The sequence below is a fragment of the Mustela erminea genome, chromosome 8 (assembly GCF_009829155.1).
Source record: "Mustela erminea isolate mMusErm1 chromosome 8, mMusErm1.Pri, whole genome shotgun sequence".
In the NCBI taxonomy this organism is placed as follows: Eukaryota; Metazoa; Chordata; class Mammalia; order Carnivora; family Mustelidae; genus Mustela; species Mustela erminea.
Window position 1 is genome coordinate 101295181 of NC_045621.1, and position 24750 is coordinate 101319930.

Consider the following 24750-nt stretch of genomic DNA (forward strand, 5'->3'; position numbering starts at 1 on the left):
TTGGCACACCCAGGTACTAATCTCACTCACTTCCGGTACCATGGGGAGCACCCACTGTCGCACCCCGTTCCTCTTACTCAACTGACAGAACTGCTCCGGGAATCGGCTTTTCTGATGGCACCTGAGTAGGATGCCACAAGAGGACAAGGGGAAGTAAGGTGACGCATTTCACAAGAGTCTGGTTCAAGGTCTGCTGACATCAAGCAACACTTACTCGACAATGTGCTTTAAACTCTTGTTCCTGACTTTTCAGATTTTCATTCATGGCTACAAGTGCTCTCAAGTTCTGCAGGAGACTGAAAAAGGAAGACCAAACAATGACATACAGAAAGCTGTTGTGATTTTCTGAATCACAACTAAAACCTAGCCCCCAGCTAAAAAGGGACTCCCTTCTTAATTTCCCTTGTCTCTTGCAAGAGCTTCCAATGGGCTCTCCACAAACAATAATTTAACTGACTACCATTTACTACCATTTAACTGACATTATTACTCATTTATACACCCAAGTCCATCAGGCCACGTCCAAATAAATATCATAGAATGTAGAATGAAAATGTCAATTGCAGAGACATCAGTGAGTTCAAGAGCCCTGGGTCTCCTTGGTACCAATTACTCAGCAGTACTCAGAGCATAGACAGCATCACAACCTGTTTCTAATTTCCAGGAAAAGGAAACAACTTGCTTAAGGTCATTAAAAGAATTAATTTGAAAATAAAAATACAAGTATCTGACAGGACTTGCTCCATATCATGAGAGAAGGGACTCTAATTACCAAGCCAAATAATCTGTGGGTCCTTCTTTGCTAAAAGTGTCCTTCAAACCTGGGACTACTCAGTCTGGGCTGGAAGTTTTTAGGATTTACAGTATCACTCGAGTGACACTTAGGGAGCATGGACCAACTAACTGCTTTGGAGCTAAGAAGGTCAAAAGTAAGTGTGTCTTACATGTAATTTAAATTGTTAAAGACAATTAATTTAAAATGAAAAAAAAAAAAAAAAAGACAAAAACATTGCACCTTTAATACCAAGGAGGCAGGGCTGAAATGTCACCGGTAAAAAACCCAACCTGGTAGCAAGGGCTGACTCTAAGGAGGAGAACTGGGTGGCTGGCGCATGGGGGTGGGAGGAGGACTTTCACCACATGTCTTTTTGCTCTGTGAATGTATTATTTGGTTCTTAAAAACCCCCAAAAAAGCAAAATCAAGAACGTGCTGCATTGGCTCCCAGGGGGAATCAGGTGAAGGAGGTGGCAGAGTCATGCGGCCCCGTATGTCAGCAGGTGCCTGAGCAAGGGTGAGCTGCCACATTCTGGATCAGGTGTGTGAAAGGAAATGACTGACTCGGGGCTGGAGGCAGTGACCCTGGGCTCCTTAGCCCTGTGCTCAAAACAAACCACCCGGCACTGGCAGACTTACTTTCTTTAGGGAGGAAACACACACAGGCAGAAATCTCTCACCTGGGGTCTGCTTTGGATTCTATCTTCTCCAGGGCTGCCTGCTCTTTGTCCAGTTTCTCACTGTGACGCTTCAGCTGCGAGACACAGAGAGAGAGAGGGGAGGAGAGAGAGAGACATAGAGAGGAGGTGCTGCTGCTGGGGACTGGGGAGGACCGAAGAGTGAGTGCGTCTTCCCTCCCCCGGCTCACATCTGCGCCCCACGTCTGGCAGCTGGCCCGGGCCTCCGGACTTGGCTTGGGTAGACGAGGGAAACAGGATGGGGGTGGGGAGCACAACAGGGAAGGTCAACACTGGACCCTTTTAGACACATTCTGATGGTCCAAGAACCTTGGCAATAGCTGTGAACCTTGGCAATAGCTGTAAACCACAGCAGCAGACAGGTGGGAAGCCGAAAGCAATGTGGACAGCAGGGGCCCTTTGGCAGGTCAGGAGGAAGGGGGAATAAGAGGCTACAAGCGACAGACCTGGTTGAAATGCCATGCATGGCTATTAGCAGGGGAAGGGTTAAGTTCATCCTCTTGAATAACTTCACTTTCTTTTTCTGAGTCAAATGGTGAGGATTTTAAAAAAGAAATTTTAAAGAAACTCCTATTTCCATTTATAAGGTGTACTGTTATAACATGGAATGCTAAGCTGTTAAGAAAAGGTAAGAATAAAGCAGCTTTTTAAGGATGATCTCTAGGATCTACTGTTAGCTGGAGGAAAACAGTGTACAAAAAAACTGATGCCCTGTCTTTCCAGTGTGTAGGAGGGAATGCATACCCTGCATGTAGACATGTATGAAAGGATATACGTGTTCCTTGTATGTGCATGAAATATTTCTGACTCTTAAGAGACTGGTTCCCCTCTGGAGAGGGTAACTATACGGTTGGGTTACAGTGCTACAACGTTTGTGCTTTTTGAATTTTGAACTGTGTGAATTGTGTTACCTACTCAAAAAACAAACAAATAAACAAACAAAAAACAAGTTAAAAAATGTTCCAAGGGTACTAGCTGAAAACAGAAGAGCACAAGGTGCGATCAGCCCTTCTTGCCTCCAGCCCTAAAAAACCCAGATGACTACGCTCAAACAAGGGAGCAGGTACCTCAGGGCCAAGAAGGTGGCTGACAGAGAAGCAGGGCCTCGGAGGCCTCTGTGTGGGATCAGCAGACACGGGAAGAGTGGTCTGCAGAGCTGGGATCACAGCAGGAGCAGCTGGGCTAAGCGGAGACACCGGCTCCTCTAACATCCAGCTGGAGCTCAAGCCCTAGAGGCAGGCAGGATCCCGGAACTGGCGAGACCGGGTGAAAGGTGGAGTGTCCAGACGCCACGTACCACTTACTACTGGCTGATCTCACCCAACAGGAGAACCCACCCTTCTAGAATAATCACATAAAGCCCGCTGCATACAATGGGTACAGAATCCACACAGTTGGTAATGGGAAGTTTCAGAATCAAAGATAAGCATGCCACCAAGAACTATCAAATTCATGTGCAGAACGATAAAACCATAAATGAGAAAGATAAAATAGAACAAATGAATTTTGATCTGACGAAAGTTTATAGATCAAGAAAAACCTTAGATACAATTAACGCGCTTAGAGAAATGGGAGAGAATATTGCATATACTACAAAGAATGAACCTTACACACAGGAAATTAAAGTCGCGACTGCTGAAATTAAAAAGCGGACAGGCTAGAGGCAGGCGGCCTGCCAAAGCAAGGGCGCACAGCCTCCCTGCAGCTGTCAAGTGCTGCCATCTGTCCTTGACCTTCCCTGCCCTGCTCCACTTTACTCAGTCCTCTGGAAAGACAGGTCGTCCCTGTTTTTCGGTACTGCCAGGTTATCCTGGGAGGGCAGGTGTCACCAAGAAGGTGAAACCAGCGCACCAGGAGGTGAAAGGGGTCAGAGTACTTGTGTTGGCCAACCCTTGACTGAAACAGATAAGGAGGCTGAGGCCCAAAGGTGAAGTTCACCACTTATCCAGGGGTCTGGTCTTCAGTATTCTGACCAGGCAGGCTTCTCCAGAAGTTGCTGAGCGCTCGGTTTGGTACAGATCCCATTTCCCAAGATGGGACTCGGGGTGAGTGCCCTAATACACAGTGAGTGAACCCTCAGAGAGGCAGGGCCGGACAGCCAGTGCTGGAGTCTGGCAGCCTCTGCACGACCTCAGTGCCCCATCTGCAGCACAAGGATGGTAAGAGCGTCGCCAGCGTGGTTATGGCGAGTCAGGGGACCAGTACAAGGCCGGTGCCTGGAGCACACCAGCACACACTGAGGTCGGCTACTATGATTATCTGAGGATAGAACACCAGCTCCTATTATCGACTTAAATCACATCCCTACCCTTCTAGCACATCAAAGGAGCTCAACAAATATCTGATTTAGTGTTCAGTACAAAGAAAACGACTTCAGAGCCACTTAGGATTTATATCCTAAGGCATGTTAAGTGTCCTAGGAAACTGATATCAAGATGCTTTGCCTTTAATCTCCCCCAGATGGCTATATAAAGACTGATCCATGACTTGGCAAGCTTCATGCCAGGGACTCTGTGGCATTAACATTTAGATAGCAGCAGGGCTTCCCCCCAGGAGTCTGCCATCCAGCTCATAGGAATGCAGTCACAGAACAGCGTAAAGAGAGCTCATCTGTACAAATGCAACACAGGCATCTTTGGAGAGTAGGACAAAGAATTCATTCCAACTCACATTCTTTTGCCTGCCCTTTTCAAACATTCTGACAATCACTGAAGAGACTAGCCCAAGTCAGAATTACAAAGTTTTGTCAATCTGACAACAAGGCAATGAAATGAGTGCAACACATGGCTACAGAAACAAGAACTTTAGGCAAATTTCATGTGAAATTTAAAGAAAAGGGGGGGCTGCCTTGGTCTCAGAGAGATCTCTGAAGATCAGTCCTGTTTCCACCTGGTTCAGAAAGTCCTGGGCAGAGCCCCACCCCGCATGTGGTCCTTGTAGAGTACAGCTAGGGCCCGAGCACCAAAATAACAGAGGAGAGACCATCAGATCCAGATGAGGACAACTTTCTATGGAGACGCGAGGGACAGAAATATCGAAATTCCCCTCCTGACACAGTGTTTGTTTTCTTGGCCTGGTTTCCTAGGCAATGAGCAGTGGGAGGAAAACAACACTAACACTGACAGGAGACGGCACACTCCAAACGCAGGTGAGAAAACAGGTCACATGGTTTGAAATACTCCTACCACCCCTCCTCCTCCTCCTGAGACCCTGTCCCCCATCCCACCTAGAAGAAAACTGGCAATTCTGAATAACAAATTACAGCCCTCGGCAGTTCTCTCATCTTATAAAAAGAAACCCCCTCATTCTTCAGGAATTCAGGATTTTGGAGCTGTTCTCTAGCCTGCGGCTTGTGGAGGTTAAGAGGAGCGGGGCCCACTTCAAATTCTGAGGCCCGTGCCCCGCCCATGAGCCTGGCCTTCCCCAGGAAGCCCTTCCCCATCCTTATGGCCCATGGCCTTATGGCCCGTGTCCCCTGCCAAGATTGCTGAGGCTTTTGAACATGGCAGTGTGGGTAAACTGACGGCAGGGGTCATGGGCTACAATGTGCTTATCCTCTGTCCCCAGATGGCCCCTGAGCCCTCAGAGTCCACAAAGGCTGACAATCCAGGGTGTTCCATTAATGATGCAGATCAAAAGCGGTTCTGAAAATCTCACCTCTGTCAGAGTTTGCTTTGTTTCATCGTATCTGGCTTGTAGGCTGGTATGACTTGCCTGCAGCTGGAAAAGAAAGGGAAAAGATATCGGCTCTTGTTCAGTCCTCAAAACAGCACAGCTGTGAGGGGATCCCCATCTCACAGAGGGGAAAATGGAAATTCAACAGAGATTTAAACTGAGTGAATGTGGGAATTTTAGAATGGTTGCTGACAACAGATGAAGACAAAATTCATATAGTTAGCACCGACTATATGTCAGGGGACAAATGAGGCGTTCTACATGAATCCTATCACTGAATCCTTATATTCAAAGGAAGAAGACATTTTTCTCATTTTTCATATGAGGAACTAAAGACTCTGAGGGGTTAAGTTACTGGACGAAAGTTTCACGGCTGCTAACTGATAAAGCCTGCTAACTGATCAAATCCAGGTCTAACTTTTCTGTATGGCTACGGAAAAGTAGCCAGTTTACTTACCCACTGTGCCCATTCCCAGAATATAAACTGCATTTCACAACTCAGGATGCTAGCACAGAACATGACTGGCTGGCAAACAATCTGAGATAGATGAAAGAATTCAGGACTTCAACACGAAGAGACAGAAGATGAATGACCTTTCCTGTTCAAAGTTACATGATTGCAAACTTACATCAGGAAAATGTCATTTCTCTTTTCCTTACTAAAAGATATATTCTTGTGCTATGAACTTTTAAAAATCTGAAAACATTCATCGAAAGCTCAGAGTCTACACATTTCCACTTTTGAAAAGGGGAAGTGGCAGAAAATGAAAACAGACTCTGGCTGTTACCCGCGTTCAAATTAGCAAAGATATCCTGTATCTCAATGATTGCTTCAAAGTAACTTGCCCCATCCTGAACTGTTTAAGTAACCCATTAAAGAATTATGCTGCCTTCAGGAATCACTACTCCTAAATCATGCTTCTAGTCTTCATAACTGATGAATGGTTACATTTCCCAAAAGGCCTATCAAGAAGCCAACTCAAGCAGAGAGCAAGAGTGATAAAGGAGGGAAGCAGGTAGGCTCCGGCTTCTCCCTTTTCAAGGAAGCCATCTGTGCAATGAGAACTTTCACTGACATGTTTGTGTAATTGGCAGAGAAGAATTATTTCTGGAGAATTTTTCTTTTGAAATACTAGTGACTGAACTCCTGAAGCCCTTTTGAGGCTCCAGGAAGGGGTCCTGGCATTTCCCACCTTCCTGTCCACCTCTCACCCATGCACTCACCCAGTCCCCCATCTAACATTTACCCAGTGCTCTGCTCACATGAGGCATTTAGGAGAAGGTGAGGAACATGACCTAGTCCTTACCCGCAAGGAGGTGGACGAGTGCACCAGGGATCAGAGTATGAGAATATCTGGGGAAGAGCCAGGCCCAGAGGAGGTCCCAGGACAGTCTGGCTTATCAGCATGTCTAAGGCAGGCTTCACAACAAAGACTCATGCGAGCTGGATCTTGGCAGGGACGTAGCCTGCTAAGAAGTGAAGACTCATTTCTTCCACTTGATTAACTTGTAAGAGCTCTCTTTATCTGCTCATCTGACCATCTTTTCCCAAACACGGGATGTCTCAGTAGCTTAGCCTACTTTTCATCTTGCTGGAATCCTTCATGATCATCCTGCCCTCGTTTTCTTCTTCAAAATTAACTCCTAAACCCAGCCCCAAATTCAGCAGTAGATTACCATCTCCTTTCCGGATTCCTCTTTCCTTCCTCAATGTCAGGTTTCTGCTCAGCTACCTACTAGCTACATTCTAGTTCTATGCCTCTATAATGCATTCCCCTGTTGGACCATGAGATACTCTTTACTCCTTCTCTTGCTTTGGCCCTTCTTCCATTTCTCTGTTGGGGCAGGACTCTCCCCATGGTTGTCACCAAGGCCATGAGTGCCTCCTGCTTACTTTCCACCTGCATGATCTTGGAACAGGGGTTCCTGGATTTAAGGAGTTTGGATTCTCTCCTATATTATTGATAAACATACAAACTGGTAGAATGTTTGGTGAATAATTTGATGGTTTTAAGCAAAATAGAAAATGCCTGTATTTTTGACCCAGCAATCCCACTTCCTAAAGTCATTCTTATACAAATACATATTTGCACAAAGATGACCATATTACAAAAATGTTCATGGTAGTGTAAATTTGCAGTTGGGGGGGGGAGCCCTGAAACAATCTACATACCCGTGAACAGGGGACAGGTACAGTAAATTATAGTACATATACACTATGTTGCGTTATGGGGTCAATTAGAAAAATGAGGTAGATCTATGTATTCAAAATTTTGGTTTTACCATTAGTAAGCTGTGTAATCACAGGCAAAACTACCTCATGTCTCTGTTTCTCAGTTTCCTTATTCATAAAAGGAGGAGAACAACAATACCTCCTCCACAAGGATGTTGTGTGAAAAGAATAAGTTAGTTCTTCGTTCATCTCCACAGCCGAGTTTTAGGCCTAGCATGGAGCAGCGCTCAGTGAACACTGTCAATCAATAAATGCTATTCTTTTTTTTTTTTTTTTTTAAAGATTTTATTCATTTGACACAGAGAGAGAGAGAGAGAGAGAGAGATCACAAGTAGGCAGAGAGAGGGGGGAAGCAGGCTCCCTGCTGAGCAGAGGGCCCGATGCGGGACTCGATCCCAGGACCCTGAGATCACGACCCGAGCCGAAGGCAGAGGCTCAACCCACTGAGCCACTCAGGAACCCAATAAATGCTATCCTTAAGTCTTGTGATGTTCTTCTAGCACTGGGTTGGCAAATTTTTTCAGTTGGGGCCAGACAGTAAATATTTTAGGCTTTGTGAGCCACATTTGGAAAGGGCCAAGTAGTAAATATTTTAGGCTTTCTAGGCCATGTGGTCTCTGCTGCAATTACTTAGTTCTGCCCTGGAGCTTGAAAATGGCCACAGAAAATACGTAAACAAGTTGATGTGCATATATTCCAAGAAAACCTTACTTATAAAAACAGGTGGCAGCTGGATTGGCCCAAGGGCTGTAGGATGTTAATCCCTGTTCTAGAACCTCCACTCTAACATGAATATCTTCACTCCTTCCCTGGTTTCTCCCTTCTTGAAGAAAAGCTTCATATTACTTGAAAGAAATTATAAAAAGAAAACACCAACCTCTTCCAGATGTTTGGTCTTCTGTAGAATCTGCTTATTCAAGGAGATGACTTTGCGACGATGAAGTTGAGAGGTTCCTAATTTTTCTGGACTTTCTTCGGCTGACAGCTCAGACTGCTGTGGGAAACACGGAGGGCAAGCCCAAAGGATTTAGTAAGCCCACCTCAGTCTGCGTAAGAGACCCAGCCCTGCTCACCCTGGGCAGAGCACTACCTGGCAGCCTGTCCAAACCAAGCCAGCTCAGCCATGGGATCCTATGCAACACCCAGGTCCAGATGTGAGGAGCCAACACAACGATCAAGACCCTTACCAATGGAATCTGCATTCCTGGCAGAGGGAACGGCATGTGCAGAAGCACAGAAACACATATAATAATACGGTTATGTGGAGGCAACTGGCACCATCAAAGCAGTAACTGTCTGGAAGCACTTAAAATGAAAAGCAACAGCCTATTCACTTGTTTCTCCCCGTCCACGGATCCATTCCCTTTTAACCATTTCTTATTTCTACTCTTTTGGTGTCCACAGATGATAGAGCTGAGAGGGATGGAAGCTGCTGATGGGGCAGCAGGACGGGGGGGAGGTGGGGGGAGGCGAGGGGAGGCGAGGGAGAAAAAGGGTTGCACGGGTGGCAGGGACCTGCCAGGCCTTGAAGGGAGTCGGGGAGAGATTTCTCGGTGAAGCAGCAACAGCACTGACAAACCACACAGAGGAGGACGGAACTTGATATGGACTCTGAACACAAACACCAGCCTCAGGACAAACAAATTAAAAGGTTGATCCTGTTGTAACAGGAGTCCTTCCAGTACTTCTTGGATGGTCATATAAAGGCTTAAATGAGCTTTATTAAACAAACGCCCATTTCTACCACATTTCCCTTTTCAACTGGAAGTATCCCAGTACCAAACTAAGCACTGACTTTAAGCCCAAGTGCAACAAAACTGTTTGGGTATTTGATTTTTTTCTTGCATTTTTTAAGTGATCATAAGCCTTGAAAGTCTGGAAAATCTGTCCATGGGGAAAAGAGATGGGAAAGTGAGAGGAGAAATTGGATGGAATAGTCACCATTTATTTTGGTTAAGGATTTCCCTGAATAATTCAGCAGCACTACTAACGGATGATGAGTTTTTGCTACTTAACGGTTGCGGAGGTGGGGAACAACCAGCAGGATGTGGCTGCATAAAACAGTAAGGAACATCACTTTCCATCTCCTAGACTGGTAGGCCATAACAGAAATAGAAAAACTGAGCATTTGGTACTGCAACACACCTTGCCTTGAAAACCAGGATTTCGGAAAATGTCAACTAACATATTCCAGCTTATTAGATCTCTGGAAATCGGAGTTAACATTTAAAAATACATTTGGTCGTATCAAGATATTCACAACCTATAGTCTGGGGAGGGAGAATGGTTTCTGAAAATAATTTGAGTATATAAAAAAAGAGGGAGGAGGAAGGACCACTTCCTCTCGATTTCCAAATCACTTGTCAGAAACAATTACAATGAGCTAATTATATCTCCTTTACTTGATAGTGTCACCCTGAACTATGCTATTAACTTGGCCACTTTTGTCTGCTATATATTTAATAGCTTTTTCTTATAGTTCATTTTCAGATTTGGGTTTTAACATCCAACTCAGATTGCTGGACACTGATTTCCAGCATGTCTTTGGCATATCCTCACAGCATTTAACGTAACTTGGAGAATTACCCAAGCCTTCCAGCTCACGATTTATTGACATCTGAAAGAGAATTCCTTGTTCACTGGAATTACCCCACAGGTTATGTCCCTCTGTTTGATGTCAGGATTATCTTGAATATTCTGACCTCCTCCAACTTGCCTCTGTGGCTCTGGACCAGACAGAGCTGTGGGCTGGCAGGATTACCCCCCAGGACTCCCTCTAGTCCACTGGGGCAAGCACATACTCACTCAGTGCTGTTCTGCACCTCTGGCTTGGCTTGATGGTGTCTTCAAGTTTTAGCAGGTCTTCCTGCCAATGAACTGCTTTTATGGCCAGGGTCCTAAGACCATGGAAAGTGTATTTCCCACCCAGTTCTTCTACCTACCTGGCATACCCGCAACATTGTTTTAAAATCAAGGCCTCTGACTTCGCTGCCAAGAAATGCTTCTTGCAGGAAAACCAGTAGCTATCTTGATATCTGGAAAGAAGGTTTTGGGGCTGGTTGGCTAGCTCTTTCTTTCTCTTTTTCTCTCTCTCTATCTTTCTATCTAGATTTAATTTTTAGCCACAGGGTCCCTCAAGAGCCTCATGACAGGGGTCTTTGGGGTCAAAATCTTTTTCATAATACTAAAATGTCATTTTTTCATTCTCATTCTCTCATTATTATACAGTGAAGTTTTCCAGATGTAACATGTCATGTATTAGTATCATTGCTTTGACATTAATATATAAAGCATTTATTATTATCCTCTGTAAATGAATTAATATGTAAGCTACTGAGACCTCAGTAGTTTTTAAGAGTTCTTAAAGGGTCCTGAAACGAAAATTTTGAGAACCACTACTTTAATCTAAGGGGACTGGCTCACTTGAGAATCATGTATTGGAACCAACCATGCATTGGGGTACCCTTAACTCCAATCAGAAGAGTGGGCCCACCCATCACTTTTACAACATTGAGAGAGGAAAGTTCTTTCACTAGATAGGTGATTCAGAGAACTATATGCATAGAGAAAATACACTTAGAGTTCACAGAAAGACCTTGAAGTCACTCTACAAACTTAATCTATCTGTTATGATATGCTCTAATAAGCAGACATGGGCTTTCAACATCCTTTCTCTCATTGATAGGTAGCAATTCTCATTGCTAAGTGCAATCCCTTTAATTTTAATATGCAAAGCATTAATACACATTAATACCAGAACATTAAATGCCATTTCCATATGTGATATCTCTCTAGCCCAATTAAAATGAATAATATGCACATTACAGGCCCATAGTTCACATGAATTTGTAGGTTCCTCTGTTTGCCTTTGAGTCTAGAGATGGTGCTATGCCAAGTGCTTTGTTTAATGGGAAGTTATTTTTCTGCAGATATCATTGTTTATTCTAGTGCTAAACTGAAGAGTCAACCACGTCAATGGAAAGCTGATAGCTCTACTTTTCAAACATACTTTTTGTTAGGCAATCTAGAGACTGATAAAGGCAGAAACAGGTCTTGAGAGCACCTGGCATCCTGGTCATTGCCAGTCACAGTGAGAAGGGAATTGAAGAAGACGAAGTTGATCTGGAAGGATGAGACAAAGCTGGACAGATGGAGAACAGGAGAAGAAACTTTACAGTAAATTCTTGACAGAAAAAATTTAAATCCTTGGGGCATCTTAACTGATTTCTATGTGAAAAGTGCAGTATCTCTCCAAGAATGCCAATCATCTACAAATAATTCCATTTGTGTTTACACTGGAGGGAGGGCTAAAGAACCAATCTAATTTCGTTCAACAATTTCAGATTAAGAACGTGCTTTCAAAACCACAGAGTGGATTAAGATGACTTCTAGTGCAGATTCAATGCTTCCTAATAGCTGACAGATACTCACAACTTCCACTGTTAGGCGAACGAGATTTAAATGTCACTTGATAATATTAGTCTTGTTCAAAATAGTAAATTCCTAAGAGAACTAAAAAATGATTACTTTAGCTAAAACTATATACTTTTATAATGAAAAAGACCCCAAAGGTTATCTACATATCAACCTTCTTCCTAAAATAGGAATCTCTCCTGTATGACTTCCCTCCCCACACTAAAATATGGCTCCTAAGTTGTCAGCAAGAAAGATCCCTATCTCATGATATAGTTCTCTGTCCGCAACAGATGGGGCTTCGGTTTCTGGCACCTTGATGAATCTTTCTATTGAAAGCAAATAAACAGATGATATAAAATTAATTAATTAATGGATTGATTAATTTAGTGTGTGCATGCACACAGGAGGTCGGGGGTGGTGGTGCGGGGAGTCCCAGGCAGACTCCTGACCTGAGCTAAAATCAAGTCAGATGCTTAACCGAGTAAGCCACCCAAACAACCCAAAATATTTATTTTTAAAATATTAAAAAAAAACCCTATGAGCTAACAAGAATATAAGAAAACCTACAAGGCCAAAGAGTTAGTGAAAGTGGAGCTCCAGGAAGGTATATATAACCACTGAGGTTGGCTGTTTTCTTGAAAGTACTTGCCCATACCAGGTGATCTCAAGCAATGATTTTTTATAATTCAGTAACTGCTTTGCATAAATGAATGAAAGAAGAAAAAAAATCTGCAGTGAGATTTCATAACAGGTCCAGTTCTGTAATCCAAATGCATACACTACCTGGATGGTCAAAAAAACCCACAAGTCAAGACTACGTATGCGATGGACCTGGGCTGGGGTGCCTCCAGATGCTTGCTGGAAATAAAAGCAAAGCCCCCCCGGAAGAACAGAGATTCACCTCTAGGCTTCAAAGAATTTCTACAAGTAAATTTTCAGGGCACACGAGCTCACAGTCCAAATTTGAAAGCATGTGCACAGTAGGAGCAAAAAGCCAGCAGAGACAGAATCAGACCTTGTAAAGACTCAAATGCGTACATGGCCATTCTTCCCGAAGGCAACAGAGGTAAAGTGCAATCACTCTTCCAGGTAACAGATTCACCTATAAGTATCCACAGCTCTTTCATCTCCCCTTTCTGTAAAACATGTCGGTACCCTTCCATCTTGGTTACTACTCTCTAGAAATATGCTAGCTGACAAGGGACCTTTGCAACTCTTGACTGGAGTCTGAGCCCTGAAGACAGGACGGGACTATTCATTCACCCTCTCTGCTTCCACTGGTGAAACGGGGTACGTAAATATTTTTTTACTATCCCTGACTCCCACTGAGGAAATCCCATGAACCTCGAAGACCCATATTCATGCAACCCAGATGCATCTAAGACGCAGCTCTGGGCTCCACGGCAGGCAATGCAGTGTATCTGCCCAGAAAGCACTGTGCATTTAGGAGGCATGAACAAGTCCAGAACTCTCCACTCTTCTCCCCACAAACTACCGTCCCGTCAGATGGCAAGCTCACTGAATCCTGAATTGGTGTGACTGATTTTTCTGAAGTGAAATGGAACAGTTCCCGCATACCTTCTTGAACAAATGGATTTGTTTGGGCTCCTAATTTCAATCTAAGATATTTTTGAATGTTGACTCTATTCTCTGGGGTGTAGCCATCTCTTTGTTTTAGCTTTAAATGATGTCCAAATCTGACAAACTCATTCTGTGCCTTTATCCAGATTGATGAAGACTCTAAAAAGGTATATTGTGCTGTGCAGCTTGAGACAATCCTATCAGGTCGAAAACTAATTAGCTGATACCATTTTTTTCCCTCTTTTTATGCCGTTATTACTTACTGTATCAGTACCTCAGATTTTAGGAAATCCTGGAATATTTTAACCCCACATTTAGCATCATTCTCTCCAGATTTATAGGGTTCCTTAATTTCTAAATTCAGATTGTAGTTTTAAATCTCTCTATCCCACCTTCCTTTACCTCGTTCAATTACCCTTTAGTCAGATCCTATTATGTGTGAGGCCCAGTGGTAGGTAGTGGGGACACAGACCTTACTCCTGGACCTCCACGGTTCAATCAGGTAAAACCAACTCATGCACAAATAAAGGTGGTGTCCTCTACATTCTCTCCTAGCCTAAACTGTGCTTTGGAGGAAGACAGAGTTTTCAAAGGTCTTCTTGTTCTGTCTTTCCTCTCTCCCACAAATGGTCATGAAAACCGTATTGTGTTAGGCACTGGGAATATACAATGATCCCAGCTCTCATTTACAGGAAGACAGATAGAGACAAATGAAAACAGCATATTGTCAGTAGTGCTCGGAAGGAGACTACCAGGAGTGGAGCCACACAACATCACAGAAAAGCCCGTCATAGGGAGGAAAGTCACTGGTCCTGGCCACTAGGTGAGTCTCTGCACAAACCTGCAGAGACTTGTCAGCCTCTGCTGAGCAGTCATTATGCATCAGGCAACAGAGATGAGAGTTGCAAGAGGAAACTTGGCCCTCCGGAAGTTGACAGATTTAGGGTGTAACTTAACACTTGTGACCTCGTATGAAGAAATGCAGTCCAGAATGAAGGATTTTTTTGTACAAAAATCTAACCCTGGAAAAAAAAAAGAAGACCCTTTTTTCTATCTGTGGTCACAGCAGGACGTTCCCAAGAAGACAAATTCTCCCTGGCACCATACTTCTTCCCAAGCTCCACATGCTAATGCTGCTGGAAAAAATGGTAAAAATGCTTTCCTGTGGTGGGACTGGTGGGATTAGAAACATTTGCATCTTAGCTGACTAGAAACCACACTGGTTCTGACTCAGGCCTGATTCTTATAACAAAGGAGTCAGGATCTCCCCGTTGCTAAGTTTTCCATGATCTGCTAATCTCAGCAAGGTTCCTGGGGTGCAGTAACGTTCCCCAGTCCCCATCCCCCTTAAACTATATCTTTCCATTTCACCTCAACTGGGTATAGTTTTAAAGTCATTCATTCTGCCCATTTATTCCTAGGACAAAAAGTTCAATGTCAACTCTGTTGGGTCGGTGGCTCTGGGAATGCAGGAGGAACAATAAAATGACGGCCGGGCTGCCCCTTCCTTAACGCTTGACTCTCCTGCCATAAGGATGTATGCCCACGTCACATTTCCACAAGTAACCCGATACCTATGCAGGAAACAGGACTCCCCCGACCCTCCAATCACCAAATACCCTACCTTATATGGCTGTAAACCTATGCCCTGTCTTAACCCAGGTAAAAGACTCCCCCAACCCACTCCCTGCACGACTTCCCCAACTCTCCTCTCTGGAGTCCCGGAACCTCGCCGGAGGGCACCTTTAATAAATCTTGCCTTGTGCCTACCGAGCCTGCTGTCATGTTTATCTCGCCTGTAAAACCTTACAAACTCTACCAACCAATTTGCATTGGGCGCATATACTGACATTTCAAATGGCAACAGAAACCAAGTAGCAACTGGTATCCATCTGAGATCATATAGGTCATGTTATTCTGTAACTTCTCTGCTTACGGGCTGACTGAAGGCTAACTCGGAGCTCCCGGAGGCAGCAGGCAGCATCCACCTCTTCCTTGTAACTAGACCCTGCAACGCCCCCCACCCCCGGCGGACACTGCTGGAGTATACAGTGTGTGCACAACAGGTGTTGGCTGCAGGAGGAAATCATCCCATCTTGGGGCTCAACTGTCAGTTCCCTGGCAGAAAAGAAGTCAAAGCTCAAGACTGAACATATCTCCAAAATGATACCGATTTTCTTTATAAGTGTTTGAAAAAGCTAACTGGAATAGCCCTACCTGGAAATAAGAAACCAGGGTAGAGAAACAACACCACGAAGGCAGTAACTGCAAGAGGGCGGCTGATATATTAGCAACTGACACTTTTGGGTCAATCCCATCCAATTCAGTTAGACAGATTCCCTGAGTAGGCACCGGCCATGGTGAGTGCCTAGCATCACCTGGTTTATAACATTTCCTGTGGGGGACCACTATCACCTACTCACTCTCATGCCAGACAGGCTGCCGTCAAGAGGCAGGCCACCACCTGGCCCAAGCAACTGGACCCCGGAGGTATATGGGACCTAAGCCACGCCAGAGATATCCTTAGGACTCTGCGCATAGAAGTGGGGAGGGTGCTAGAAGACTGACAGTCTGTGGTGAAGCCAGCAGGTGACAACAGAGAGAGAAACCAAGTGAAGCAAGAGCAGAGATGAGACAAGGCTGCTGGAGTCCCTGGGACCCCTGCATTCACAGACCTCCCAGTTATGATAAACACTCCCTTTTTGCTTATACCATTACGGGCAGCTTCCAGTCCTTGCAAACAAAAGGCTCCCACACCCATACTGTCCAAGTTAGCGAGCGTGGAACTTAGGAGGCAGCTGGTTTTGCATCATAGTGGAATATAAATTATCACAAAGGAGAGGGACAAGTGGGACAAAATCCACCCTAATCAAATGTGGTTGTCTGCATTCTCTAGAGGGGACTTAATTTCCTTTGTGTTTTTATATGTGCATTCCTGACCATGCCCTGGCCACGACCTCTTTTTGGCTACACCCAGCTCAATTACCTGAGCACCCCCAGGTGCTCCTGAAAGACATAACTTCAAGACTGGCCGGGCTTCCAATTAACTGCCAGAGAATGGGCCTCAGAATCAAAAGTTCAGAAGCAATGGTGCCAGAATTTCTTAATTGCCGGAAAGGAACATTTCCAAAACCTATTAAGAAAAAAATTTCTTCCACAAATAAGTCCTTTGATGGCTGAAAATTCATCAGGATGTTACATTCTAAAGGTTATAAAAGTGATATGAAAAATCACACATGCACACACCCCAAATAGAAACTTCCACAGCTTTTAGCAGCACAGGTGTGATTGCGTGTGTGTGCCTGGGCCACACCATTTTCATTTTGCTTATTTCTGTGGCTAGTTCCCAACATGACCTGGTGTCTCTCTACTTAGCCTAAGGTAGGCAGCTGGACAGTGACAGAATCTAAAGAGATTTGTCACTGCAAGCCTGGAAGGTGGATGAGAAGGAAGACGGCAAAGGATGATGGCTGGCCCCTACAGACACTCTACTTTGCCAAGGAGACAGGTTTCAAAGTCAGACAGTCCTGTATGCGAACCTGGAACTTCTTAGCTATGTGACACTGGACAAGTGACTCAACCCTTTAGTGTCCTCATCTGCAAAATGGATATAACATCACACGCTTACATACTGAACACCAACACTGTTAGGTCCTTGCTCCGAGGTTGCAGAGAGCAGTAAAACGTGGTCCACATACACATAAACAGAGAGTTTCAGCTGCAAGTGAGGAAGTACAATGATGAAGGAAGGCAGAGGATTATATGCAAGAAGGCAGCACACTGCTCTGAGAATTCACGAGATCATCACATACAAGGCACTGAGCACAGAGAAGGCACTCAGGATAGACTCTTCTTTTTTTTTTTTTTTTTTTTTAAAGATTTTATTTATTTATTTGACAGAGAGAGATCACAAATAGGCAGAGAGGCAGGCAGAGAGAGAGAGAGGAGGAAGCAGGCTCCCTGCTGAGCAGAGAGCCCGATGCGGGACTCGATCCCAGGACCCTGAGATCATGACCTGAGCCGAAGACAGTGGCTTAACCCACTGAGCCACCCAGGCGCCCAGGATAGACTCTTCTGATTCCCCAAGGCAGATCTGTGCTTCTAGATTAACAAAATGTTCTAAGATTCTATCTCAGGAAGATGCTGACCAAGGAATGATTTAGCTGGCTGTCACGTATTAAAGTGGTTGAAATGATATAGGGTTCATTAGTAAGTGGCATTAGGGAGAGTCCCTTCTTGTCCTTCTAGGGGACCTGGCTACTTCCTTGGCTCAGCTTCCTTCCCCTTCTTCTGACACAAGCTAGTGCAGGATCGTAGAGCAGAAGTGGGTTTTGGACAGTCAAGTGTTTTAGTGTTCTGCAAATGACAGTCATAGACTCTCCTTCCCTATAAAAATGAAGGCTAAGATGCAGCGAGCGTATTAGACATCAACACCAAAAAGCACAGCAGTGTCTCATCTAGCGCATTCTGGAAAGGGCATTACCCTTCGGAAAAGAAGGGAGATGGTGCTCTTTGGCCGAGAGCCTACATGAACTCATGAATTATATATCTGGGAGCTTCTTCACATTCCTCTTCCCTGCTGCTTTACAGGAACCATATTAAATTGAGTTACATATCTCAGAGGCTTGCTTTGAAACACATGCGTTATTTATCATGTTACACTGTTAGAAGAACTTGTGAACTTTACAAATCAAAGAGAAGCCTGCACATGTGTTTTCCCACATTTTTTATATCCTAATGCCTGTCAGCTTTCCAAGCACCAGGCCAGCTGTTCGATTCACTGCCTGCTCACAAAATCATTTTCACTCTTTCATACTCCCAAAACTATCTTGTCCCTTTTCTCCACTAAGCAGAAATCCATCCTGTTGCCAGATTAATTTGGGTTTCTTACAAGTACCTCTGAAGGCCTCCCTCTGGGGCATCCCTCAATCCCATCTCCACTTCCAAGGGATTCGTTACGGAAACCCGAAAGGTGAGGGCATGGACTTCTGATAAGCTGCCAGTGCCTGGTATCAGCCCAATTCATGGCAGTAAGATTTTTTTTTTTAAAGATCTTATTTATTTGACAGAGATCACAAGTAAGCAGAGAGAGAGAGAGAGAGAGAGAAGCAGGCTTCCCGCTGAGTAGAGAGCCTGATGCGGGACTCGATCCCAAGATCCTGAGATCATGACCAAAGGCAGCGGCTTAACCCACTGAGCCACCCAGGCGCCCCATGGCAGTAAGATTAAAGCGGAAACCAAACAGTGTGGTGGACAACCCTAGGAAAGCCCTATCCCCTCTGCCTCCTGGTGTTCAGGCCTTCATGTAAGCCCATCCCCTGAATGTGGATGGGACCTGTAACCTGCTTCTAACCAAGAGAAGACAATGAAGTGATGGGATATATGTGAGTGCATGCACCTAGCTGTTATATAGAACTACAACGTCTAGCCTATGAGGAGGTGCTCTTCCTTGCTGGCTTTGATCAAACAAGTGGCGATTTGGGGAAGGCCACATGGCAAGGAACCGAGGGTAGCCAGCAGCCAGCAGCCAGCAAGAGCTGAGGACTTCAGCCAACAGGCTGAATCCTGTTAACAACCACATGAGCTTAGAAGTGGATCCTGCCCCAGCTGAGCCTCAGATAAGAAAGCAGACCCGGGCAGCACTTTCACTGTGAGAGCCCTAAACAAAAAAATCCTGCTATTCTGTGCTCAACTGCTCACCCCCAGTGACTGTGAGATACTAAGTGTGTGTTGTTGGGGCACCTGGGTGGCTTAGTGGGTTAAGGCCTCCGCCTTCGGCTCAGGTCATGGTCTCAGGTCCTGGAATCAAGCCCCGCATTGGGCTTTCTGCTCAGCACGGAACCTGCTTACTCCTCTCTCTCTGCCTGCCTCTCCACCCACTTGTAATCTCTGTCTGTCAAATAAATAAATAAAATCTTTAAAAAAAATGTGTGTGTTGTTTTAAGCTACCACCTTTGTTGTAATACTGATGTGCAACAGTAGATAACTAAATGTACGAATAAGCAGAGGAGAAGTAAAGTAGCCTCTGGCATCTGAGAGCCAACCTGGCCTTCTCGACAAGACCTCGATGTTGCTGGGAGCTGCCCTGCACCTCCTAGATTTTGGTGCTAAACATAGGTAATTTCAAAGAATGTCAACATCACACAATGTCTTGAAGATGAAGGAAAAGACATGAGCATTCCGTAATCATGTCTGAACATGGACAAAATCTCATAATTGCTCAAATCGCAAAAATGACCAAACATATCCTATGCTGGCTAATAACAGTACACAGCTTTAACCATGATTCATTACCTCATCTTTTTAATTTTTTTCATTCCCCATCTTATTAAATTTATTTAGACACTCATTTGTAGGATCACCCTTCCTTAAAACATCCAACAGACAGCAAAGCCCTACTTTCTTGGTCCTTCCCACAAATCACCTAAAACAAGCCAGAATCCCACAGTAAGTCTTTCCTAATGCTTCCTTACTGAGATGTTGCATGGCTCCCCACCCGTGCACAGTCTCTCCACCAGCACCAGCAATAAACCCGACTGTTCAACTACAGTTGTGCTCCTCATGCTCTCTGGTGAGAGGCCACTGATAAAACAGGAGCAAACAATAAAGCAAACAACAACTACAACAAAGCCACTTCACCATGGAACTTGCATAAAATTAGAGAAGTATAAACCAATAAAGTAAGAAAGAGTCCATAAACAGTTTAAATTAGATAAAAACCACAAAAATACAATAAGCTATCTCCAAGTAAGTATAAAGAAATTATTAATAAATGGTAATTAGGAGAGTGGATAGGAGGAGGAAAATTGGCATGAATCCCATTTTAGAATAAATAAAAGTGAACTCCACATAAGTTAAAGAATTAAACATCATCAGTAAAAGATGAACTGAAATGTAATGGATTACTTATTGGATCCATGGGAAGATGATGACCCTGTCACCTGGAAACAATAATAAAAAGATCCATTGATTTACGTACAAATTCCTTGTTTCTAATGAAAAGCAATCCAAAAATAAAAAAACACTGGGTGTTACATGCAACTAATGAATCACTGAACACTACATCAAAAACTAATGATGTACTGTATGGTGGCTAACTTACTGTATATTAAAAAAAAAAAAGCCAAGAAATACTTTAGTGATGAAATATATAAATCTAAAATACAGACTATATTCAAATTTAAAAAAAATTTTTAAAAATTTTTTATAAACATACATTTTTATCCCCAGGGGTACAGGTCTGTGAATCGCCAGAGACTATATTCAAATTTATATGCAAAACATCACATATCCAAAAGATAAATGAGTATAGGTAATGACAATTTATATAGTACAAAACAGAGCAAACAAAAACATGGAACCATGGCCCATCCTCTCAGGAGCAGAGGTGCTATCTTATAGCTACTAAAGTAGCAAGTTAGACAAATGAACAAAGTTGGAAATGTGGGGCCATGGTGAAGCCCCTTTATCACTGACAGTATTGTGTGTTGTTACAACTTATTTGTAAAGCAACAAAGAGAGATAACCCAACACCCAACTCCTAAAATAATCTCTTAGTAGAAACTATCTGCTCCGAGTTTATGACAGCATTATCCACAGTGGCAAACACAGACAACTTAGAAGTCGAACTACAGGGAAATGCTTGAGGAACTGGGCTGTATTAACACATGAATTATCTAGTATTCAAATAAGTGCAAAGGCTAGAAACATAAAAAAGGTTTAGGATTCGACATGACAAAAAAAAATGCAGACTATAAAAAGCAAATGAAGGTGAGTATCAGCTAAAAGCTCTCACGTGCCAGATACTGTTTGAGGTCTTTAGTCACATTTCACTTAATCTTCACAAAATCCTGACAGTGAAGTAGTATTATCTCCATTTTACATAGGGAGATAGGAGGACAAAGAGGGGTTAAATAAATTGGTCAAGGTCATACAGCTGGGACGTAGAGGAGACAGATATGAACCAAGACATGACTTCAAACGCTGTCTTTTTAACTGTACCACCGGACCTCTTGATGCCCTACCTGATGGCTGCAACTAGGAACCACCATGGAGATGTGGGACCAACCCTGGAGGGTAATATGCAAATGTGAGATGACTCTGATATGAGAATAAGATTAATAGGATATAATTTAAAAAAGCATTACCTTTAACGCTATATGATCTACATACTTAATGCAAAAACACAATCAAGCGGTGAACCCTGAACCTCTAATTCTTCATTAGCAGTTTAATTACCTATGTCCTTGGAAAAACACTGGGTCCAAACTACTTCCAATGTCACTCCTTTCTGGCAGAATGGAATGTAGGCAGAGAGTGCAGTCACAGGTTGTGGGTACAGATCACAGTACAAGGGTGAGGAGGGAAAGTTCAGGGGATAACAGACCCAAAAGGAGACACGGACATGCAACAGCTGACTGGGGAAAGAGGTAAGCTTCAGGACTCCCAGGCAAAGAGAGGCATACGACCAACAAAGGAGGGTCAGCCTGCTTGGTTTCCCTCTTAAAATAATCTGAGCTCTTATCTACTGGCAGTGGGTGAGTATGAAGACAAAAGTCAGGGCCCCTGCAGTGAGTACCCCAACTTCTAGTTGTTTTTTTTAAAAAACTGGATTCATCAATGCTATGTGGCAATATAAAGGCAAGAGCCATCCAATTGTGTGCTGACCACCAATCAAGAAACTTCCTTTTTGGGGCAATGTATAAATCGTTCTCCTCAATTACACTTTCAAGGCTTTTAAGCTGATCTGTAACTTTGAGGATTATCTAACTCCTTTTCCAGTCAAATCTCTGAGGACACTTTGACTACTGTCATCTCTCCTTGGTGGCAGACTGAAACAGAGGACACTTTGGACTCCATGAAAGCTGGATTAGAAAACCCGTATTAAGCAGCACTGACTTGGCGGGTAGCAGGTAGGGGAAACGTGAGAATCACACCCCCGGACTTTCTAAGCCATTTTACTCATTGTATTGCTCAAAGACCCCTCATTGGTGGGAGGTGACCCCCTGCAGTGTTTACAGAAGGTCATAACTCTCAGTTTCAGGAGATATCCTTTCCCCAAGTACATCATCTCTGCAAAATCACTTGAGAAGAATATTGCACGGAGGGCTGGAGCATAACCAATTTGTCGTCAAGGCTTCTGAGACAGGGAAGGCAAAGCTGGATGCTTTAATACACATCAACGTTTTAGGGCGATGGACTTGAGTATGGCTGGGAAAGGAAGGATGTGAAACAATGCCCTGTAAATCTGATTTCACCGATACTACATCTCAGCCGGACCAGAATCAGTTATGTGCAAAATGATTAATCACCATCTCCCTGAAATAGTCAAGGTCCTGCTGCCTATTCTTAGGATAGAAAAAATCTAACACTGAAATATAGCTTTTAGGCTTTAGTTCATTCTATACCCTTTTAATAAAGTGGAACAAAAAATTTTGCCTTGGGCTTGGCTGAGTTATGGGGTTTGTCTCCTAAGTGGCAAAAGCTTATTCTTCGACCCAATCACCAAACTGAGCCCGAGTTATAAGAAGCCTGGTAGAGAAGGAAAAATGCCTATGCTATACCTCGGACATCAATTTATGAGATGTGATCCTTGCTCTGAGAGACAGGCTTTCTCTTTATATGGATAGAAAAATAGGCACTGCAGAAGAAAATTAACTGAGCTAACGGACAAATGCTGACAGCTTTGCATGGCATGCATGTTTCTGACAAATGTTGCTGGTGAATTACAACGTGACTCCATCAATGATATGGAAGGGTATAGGGACACAGAAGAGATCCTGGGGGCATGACCTGAGGCTAAGACTCCACCTGGGGCCCCACATACCTTCTCTGCGTACTCGGACACGATCTGCTTGATCTCGGCGGAGCAGAGTCCCACGATCTGGCCTACGGAGCTGGCAGTGAGGCGGCTCTGCAGTCACGGGGAGGGGGGGTTCTTAAGGCCATGCCTTGTCTTTCACAGAACTGGAAAATCTGAATGCTCTGAGTCATATAGCAAAAATAGATAATACTCCAGGGGAGGAGGGGGAATACTCTGGGCTTTGTTTAGGTATCTATCAACAAGGAAAGGGGAAAACAAGCTGTGGGGCAAAAGGTAAGCCATCTCTCCATCATGTGAATCATTCAGATGTTTGTGCCAGATTCTTCCTGGTCCCTGGGAAATCATTCTTTACCCCAAATACCCCATCTCAGGGTCTCTTCCTGAGCAGAGGAACCTGGAAGTCTTAGAACTGAGGGGAAGAAAAAAATACACATGGGACAGAAACAGGAATCTTAGAGCTCTCCAAATACCTCATTACTGCCACAGGCTTTTCCTGCCCTAAAAAGGAGGGATCCTTTCAAAGCCCTTGGTTAAACCTTTTGGACAGGCCCCGAGGTCTGGGAAGACCAATGAAAATTGTGGTGTTGTATTTTCTAAGCAGATGGCGTGGGAAGGACGAGGGTTCTTCTGGCATGGGTGGTTGTGGAGAGGCAGGGCTGAACCACGGCTCCTCTACAGATGTCCTTGTGATGCCGTCCCAGCAAGGACATCCCACTCTCACAAGGGTCCTTGCAGATCCCCAGAGGTTCCCATGGACGGCAACACTATGCACTGGGAGAAAGCTTCCTAAAAGACCCTAAGGAAAGAGGAAGCACTGACTGCTAAAAAGACAGGGCTCTGATGAAGGAGGTCCCTCTGGGAGGAGGCTCCCTGGAGTAGCAGAGGGCGGTTCCACATCCCCACCTCCACATGGCGCCCCCCACACAATGCCTCCCTCACCTCCTCATTGGCCATGGCGGTCATCTTGGTCATCAATGACTGGATACGCTGCTGGAAGAACGGAGAGAAGGAGCAGAAGTACGTAAGGCTTCTGCAACGGGTCTACACAGACTTCTCCGGTGCAATCCAAGGTTGTTTACTTGTTCTCTCTAGTGAGGCTCATGAGGGAAGGGGTGAGGAAAGGAAACTGGAAAGGGTGTGAGAGGCCAGCTAACAGCAGTGGGGTGTGGGAGGCAGTTGGCCGTTTGCAAAGCTGGGGATGAAGGGACAATTTCTCCCCAGATGCCTGAAACAGAAGCCCCAGGGGACCTACACTGGCCACACACCTCTTCAGCAGCTTGAAGCTCATCTTCCTCACGGGCATCAGCTTTTTCTGCAGCCGAGAGCCCTGCGGGAAGGACCGTCTTCTTGTCCTCGGCCTGGAAGGGAAGATGCAAAAATAGCTGGGCCCTGGAGATGAAGACTCAGTGGAGAAAGGCTGACAATGCAAAGAGGCACAGATCTGTGAAGGACAATATGCAGATCTGGAAAGGTGAACCAGTCCCTGCCAAAGAGTGGGGAATCCAGAGACCTGAGCTTCCAGTCCTACCACAGACCGAGCAGGTCAAGG

General features: G+C 44.4%; 1 protein-coding gene across 1 annotated transcript in view; it reads right to left on the reverse strand.

Annotated features, from left to right (window-relative positions):
• The window catches only part of CCDC93 (coiled-coil domain containing 93), an 86571-nt gene that overhangs the window by 21767 nt on the left and 40054 nt on the right, over positions 1-24750 (reverse strand). Inside the window, 7 exon segments of the mRNA XM_032353845.1 lie at positions 215-296; positions 1456-1529; positions 5131-5193; positions 8259-8375; positions 23205-23291; positions 24141-24191; positions 24467-24559. Coding sequence (XP_032209736.1) covers positions 215-296; positions 1456-1529; positions 5131-5193; positions 8259-8375; positions 23205-23291; positions 24141-24191; positions 24467-24559 — 567 coding nt within the window.